Source organism: Anneissia japonica, unplaced genomic scaffold (genome assembly GCF_011630105.1).
Source record: "Anneissia japonica isolate Jap-2015-1 unplaced genomic scaffold, ASM1163010v1 scaffold38271_len224072_cov190, whole genome shotgun sequence".
Lineage (NCBI taxonomy): Eukaryota > Metazoa > Echinodermata > Crinoidea > Comatulida > Comatulidae > Anneissia > Anneissia japonica.
This window is the reverse complement of record NW_022713090.1, coordinates 14224-21072: the sequence shown is the minus strand read 5'-3', so window position 1 is coordinate 21072 and position 6849 is coordinate 14224. Positions and strand designations below refer to the sequence as shown.

Here is a 6849-nt window from a genome sequence, read left to right as displayed (position 1 = left end):
TGTATAAGAGACAGTATATAAACAGTCAGTCAATCAATCAACGCCTGTTGTTTTTACAGATGTTAATGACATGCTGATTATCACAGAAATGTTCTTCTTCTTCATAATGGCGCGAGTTTATTTTCGAACGCGGCTCGGTAACGAAGAGAGTCTGCAGCAAGTCAAGAACAAGATCAATGAAAACGTTCAGAAACAGTTTCCACATTCCTGTCCTAACTGCGGGTTCGATATTGAAAAGGATGGTTTTGGTGATGCCAGTCAGATTAAAACAATTCACACTAATGACAGCGGGATGAGTGAAATTAACAGAGAGGATAAAGAGAATCTACTTACACGTCAGCAGATGTTTGCGATTCTCAACTCCACAGACACTGTGAATGTATAAATGGCTCTCATTCCTTTCTGATCATACCAGGTCTGGCGAACAGCACAATCCAAACAATACATATTACCTGTGTTGAGTCAAATGCACTTAAAATATAGCATTACATATTTGTACTGTATTAAAATTAAATATTGCTAAAAAGATTTTAAAATACATTTGCATTTTTTCTGCAAGCCCCTATGGCATAAACCTACCTTTAATTGGTTGGTAATTAGTTTACGCCTGTAAATCAACTTAACGATCTGTCCGATTGGAAATCGATAGCAATTTGATCCTTTTAAAGGAAACATTCCATTTTCTATTATTAAAACTTAGTCTGTAATATTTTGTATGAGGTGTCCTCTGGCGGTTGAAGATGGTTGCCTTCCAATCCCAGCATCCCGAGTTGTCTTTCCTATGCTTAGGCAATTATTATCTAACACTGCGCTGTGTAATATCAACTTAATATTATTACACGCTTGCGCAAAAATGTATACACTCTTTTCAAAACCAGCTATGGTAACGTTGGTTACTCAAGTTCGGTGATGGACTTTTCAGACGAATCCAAAAACTGTCTTTCACTTTAAGATCGATCTTGATGTAACATCACAATATAACAGGGTAGACCTTCAAATCATTTCCGAAATGAAATGATTTGAATTATAATTAAGTTAATAATTATAATTAAGAAAACAAATCAGAAAACGCACAAATGTTTCTATATAGTGACTATATAATGTTATGCTATATTCCACCTTAAGCTGGTTTGGTTACTTTTTTCAATCGTACACCGATTATTAAGGATACTGTACTGTCAATTGGTGATAACCGAGCTTACGAAGTTTTGTTGGCCTTTTGTTAGCATAATTTCCTAGCCCTGAATATTCAATCGTATAAATTAATCAAAATTAAATTAATTAGTAAATTAAATCTTTTTGCTTATTACTTATCACCAATCGGCACTACTCCACTCGTCTTGCCTTTTCAGGGTCTATTTACAGCATTTTCTTTCCTAAGAGTAAAGACGGGGGTCGAAACTTGTTTAGGCTAAACTGATATGACAAGTGTCCCCACCTCGGGCTTCTCTTTTTCATCAACTGCATCAGTATCCCCACCTAGTAACATGGTTAGGACAATCGATCATGTGAGGAAACCGAAATTAATCGTATGTTGTATTGATTTTATAAACTTACCAAATAGGTAATGGGAAGTATTTTATATATATATATATATATATATATATATATATTATTATTATTATTATTATTATTATTATTATTATTATTATTATTATTATGCATAACACTTTAGTATATTGTAATAAGCAAACTGCCCGTTACCGTATCCCGTCCATGTGTAAGTTATAAAAAGCTTTGTCAATTCATCCCATCATCAAGCACCATTTAGTAGGCTGTCTCTTCGCTTTAACGAAATTAAATGTGTTAGTTTTTCGTTTCAAAGCTCCTTTACACTTTCTACATTTGTAAATAAATGTGTCCTAAATAAAGACAACCTGAATATCAGTTAACCTACTGGGCTAAACTGGAAGGGTTACCCTCTTTAAAGATGGTTGAAATAAAAAATAAAATAAAAAATTATGTGGTCCCATATTAACAAATGTCGTTTATTTTCATTATTCCAATTAGAGACCAAGGCTGCGACCATGGAAACCTAGGTCACGTGGTCTTTAATTGGAGGGAGACCTGTAAACAGAATGATCTGACAGGTCGGATGAGCAGACATGGAATTTGGCCAATCGGGATTCACCGAGGAATGGTCACAAATAAATCGAATATGTAGCCCATTTTGAAGTACAGTACTGCTATATTTTCTAAAATCCAATTTATCAACTGTTCAAAATAAGTTCAGTATAAAATATGTTGGCTAATATTAGGTTTTGATAATACTGATTGATTGAGAAACATGTATATAAAGTATATAAGGCTTACTGCTACAAGTCTCCTACTGCAACATTTATTGACATAAGCCTATATAAACTTATGGGAGCAAAAGCAACTAATTCTTCAGCAACACAGTTACTGACAATGAAGTACTACCCCTAGACAAGAGCGCCTAACAAGTAGCAAATTACTCACTGAAGAAGGGATTCCAACGCGTAGCAAGTACTCATAGTCAAGAAGGTCTGAACAAGTACACCCTTGGACATTGGGATCTAATGAGTAGCATGTAGAGGGTCAAAGGAGTAGCAAGAGGCTCTAACAGGCAGGGTCTATCGAGTGTACACAAGTAAGTACCCCACCACCTGAACAAGAGGGTCTATCGATTAGTAAATAAGTACCGGTACCCCTTGACAAGAGAGTCTAAAGTAAGTACCCCTGGCGAAGAGGGTCTAACGATTACCATAGCAAGTAAAGTACAGAAAGTTTTCAGTCATATGATATTCTTTATTGGAAAAACGGTGGAATATGTTTTACGCGGTATAGCATTCAATGCACAAGACCTAACTCAAAAATACAGTACTGACTGTACAAATAACTGGCCATAATATAAATTACTGTATATACTGTATAAACAGACTGTTTTCAATAAAAAAAAATTTCTATACATAACTTCATTATAAACTTATCGGGGTTTGATTACTTGGCGAAGACATCCGTAGTCTGTTGACTTGATATATACTTGATAAAAAAAATATCGTGGATAGTTTACTGCAAGTACTTTACCGTAGACTGTACTCTTTGAGGTTGACATAACACTTACATAACTGAACTACGGGTCTAATATTGCATTTAAAATCGTAAATCAACTACGACTTTGCGCTATCAAATTTAGTTATTCGGACAAGGCCTAATACGGTGCACTTTGCAGTAATGAGTAGTCCTAACTGAAAGATGTTTTGTCACAATGTTGCTTCAACAACACATTTGCCATTACAGTGCACGAAGAGTTTCTACAACCTTTTTATCAGAACATCTAATTGGTATGCCTAAACTTGTTTGATTACATGTTGTCCACTTTAATTCTCGATTAATATAATGTAATTTCTACGTAAGTGACACAGACACTAAGAATCACATCATGATGACATAGCTGATAAATTTGTATTGTGATAAAATTACACAATACAAATAACATCCGTTTAAATGCTCCTTCTCCCTATTGACCTTCCCACTAAACACCGCCCCTCAGATATTGGTCCTACAAAACAGCAGCATGGACGGGGACATGCACATTCTCTCCTTAATACAGTAAGGACTATAGATATTTAAATCTTTTAAAACACTGCTACAATTAGATGACCTACTCAATTATATTTACTTTTATTTAAAAATATTGCTCACTTACGAATTCTGATTTACGATAATCAATTCTTTGCCAGTGTGATAGTAAATTAATTGGTTGGCTTTCATTCATAAAAATTCTACTAAAGATCTAACAAAATGATGCACCTGGCTTCTGCATATAAAATCTTGTAAGAAAAAACGAATACAGTGCATTCTGTCCACACAGGGCTTCATCATATGATAGTCAAATCATGGACAAGTCTGATGTAGGCTTATCAAAAGCAAGATGTCCTACATTTGAGCCCTAACGTGTGAACACCAGCGTTGGATGGCGACAAACTGACAAATACCGTTCTTCAGTGCCACATTTATTCTTCAGTATGCGTTCCTATTACTTACAGTTAAAGCACAGTGTTTATTTTTATATAACTTCGGGTTTATCTGGTTCAAGTCGTGTTCTGATGTATCCTGGTTTTCTGGAATAGCAGCGCGACATGGTCAACGCAGCTACAATGAACCAAATTGAGAATGCAATCCACGACGCAATCTAACAGGTGAATAAAAATAACATTATGATTCAATGCTGTTTTTCTGTTTTTGGTAGGCTTACTGTATCATTAACAGAAGTATCAAAGTACTGTTTTGTCGTAGCATGTGCCACTTCGATTCTACCAGATTAAAAATATATGCATACAGGTCTATAAATGTCTGGCACTTGATTTAAAATGACTATTTGGATTTTAATTTAATATATTAACCACATCTTTTAATAAAGACATACCACTAACATATGATAATCTTTACCTCGGCATTGTGCAGAATATCATAGAACCTAACATATCCAGGGTTTTTGAAGATGTCACCAAGTCTTTTAGTCTGGTAATCCCTGCAACTACAATGTAATAGTTCCAATCGTTATGATTATCATACTATTAAAAAAAATTTTTTTTTTCTGGACAAACCACCATGTAGTTTAGTAGGTAGGTCCGACATTGTAAACATGGCACTAACGAAATAGACCTAGTCATAAAACAGAAAATAAACATTTGACTGATACAACATACTCATACGGTATATATACCTAGGATTGTGTGTCTATCTTACCTATCATCCTTTATTATATAACTTTAGTACTGTACTTACTTGTCACGCTTTCTTGGTGACTCATCATATATTTCATTGCACAAACTTTTCAGTCCCATTGTTATCAGGATAGAGACAACAAACAGTAAAACGGATAGAATTCCGTAGGCGAAGATACTCACTACCTGTAGGAATTTCCTGTATACGGAAACACAAAGCAAGATTTTTATATTTTTATTCGTAACAATAGGCTACATGCATTTCTTGCTGTTTAAATACACCCTGTAATTTTCCCTAATATTCACTTATTCAAGGGGGGGGGGGGGTAAAGGTAGGGGCTTATTCAAAGAGGATTTTTGATGTAAACTGAATGAGTTTCATTTCACAGGAAATGTCAAGCACAGCACAAAATTATTTTCAAAAGGTGTTGTTAGGCTGTATGAGCCCAGGTTGGCAATACAGTAATTGAATTATGAGTAAGACATTGATGATAAAATATGTGGAAAATTTTCACATCTATTTGGTGGTTACGTATACATGATGAAAGAAATTATTCCAAAATGACATACTGTACAGGTTATGTGCGAAGCGTTCGTTCGAGTGTGTGCTTATCCATGTACTGTATACGGTAGGTCTATTATGCAGAAGATATTATGAGACAAATTTCCACGTAACAAAAAAAACAAACTGAATTAAAAACCTAGAATAAATATTTTGCAATTTATTAAACCTAAAATATATTTGATTCGTTCATTAATTTAAAAAATTTTGATTTATGAGCTGACGTTTTAAATCAAACTCCTTCAAACCATTTAAAGACGTCCGATTATAACAAACAAGGAGCAAAACTTAACTTAATCTCAGCATCATACTCATCCACACACAATATCTTTAAATTTAATTATCTGTCACTAAATATAATTGGCCTAGACTGGATCAATCAATTTCATTTAAAATTAAAATATAATTTTAACATGCTTTACTGCTTGACTAATAAGAATAGTAAGTACTTTATTCTTATACAAAAATATGATAGGCACTATAGTGTGGGTATGGATTTGTACTCACGATCCTTCTCGGCCCCGAATCAGTTTATATAGCCAATAGATCGCATGGAAGGCCGCGTAAAGAAATGACGCAATGTGAACACTGATCGGAAAACGACATTTGCTCGAATGATGCACCGCAGCATTCCTTGATATTACCTGTATGTCAGCAAATAAAAGACACGAGCCATCGTTGTCATGCTAAAAACAGAGAATAATAAAATAATCACGAAGCATCCCACATTTTGACATTAAAGTTATGCGTACCTTAAGTCCCATACAGAAATATTCAAATATTTATAAACAATGATAGGCCTATTAACAGTAGGCCTAATGATGGTGATACATGATATATTTCTTTTTAACAGTAATAAAATAATTAACACAAAACAAACAAAAATTGGGTTGCCGACTTTATTTGTCGCATTGGTGTCTTAAGGCCTTCTCATATGCAATAATTTCCTTGAATAAACTCCCACTAATTGACTGTAAACAAAAATAATGAAATCAACATCATTCTCAACACATTCTATTAATGTTCTTCTACTCCAGTAGAATTAGATTTTCACCTGGCTGGAATCAGCAAATGATCCCGCAATACACATCTTGATGGTAATTACTGTATTATGTTGTAACTGTCTCTTATACACATCTCCATGTAGTTTAGTAGGTAGGTCCGACATTGTAAACACGGCACTAACGAAATAGACCTAGTCATAAAACAGAAAATAAACATTTGACTGATACAACATACTCAGACGGTATATACCTAGGATTGTGTGTCTATCTTACCTATCATCCTTTATTATATAACTTTAGTACTGTACTTACTTGTCACGTTTTCTTGGTGACTTTTCATATATTTCATTGCACAAACTTTTCAGTCCCATTGTTATCAGGATAGAGACAACAAACAGTAAAAGGGATAAAATTCCATAGGCGAAGATACTCACTACCTGTAGGAATTTCCTGTATACGGAAACACAAAGCAAGATTTTTATATTTTTTTTCGTAACAATAGGCTACATGCATTTCTTGCTGTTTAAATACACCCTGTAATTTTCCCTAATATTCACTATATCAAGGGGGGGGGGGGGGAAAGGGAGGGGTT

At 34.4% G+C, this 6849-nt stretch overlaps 1 protein-coding gene across 1 annotated transcript in view; it reads right to left on the bottom strand.

Annotated features, from left to right (window-relative positions):
- Positions 1–2168: 2168 nt before the first annotated feature.
- Positions 2169–6849, bottom strand: part of LOC117108221 (transmembrane protein 179B-like) — a 5736-nt gene continuing 1055 nt past the window's right edge. The window contains exons 2-5 of the mRNA XM_033250181.1: positions 5761–5939; positions 4753–4890; positions 4414–4501; positions 2169–4156 (exon numbers count right to left, since the gene is read on the bottom strand). Of these exons, the coding sequence (XP_033106072.1) occupies positions 4031–4156; positions 4414–4501; positions 4753–4890; positions 5761–5939 (531 nt within the window). The 3' untranslated portion in view covers positions 2169–4030. The remainder of the gene's footprint in view (positions 4157–4413; positions 4502–4752; positions 4891–5760; positions 5940–6849) is intronic.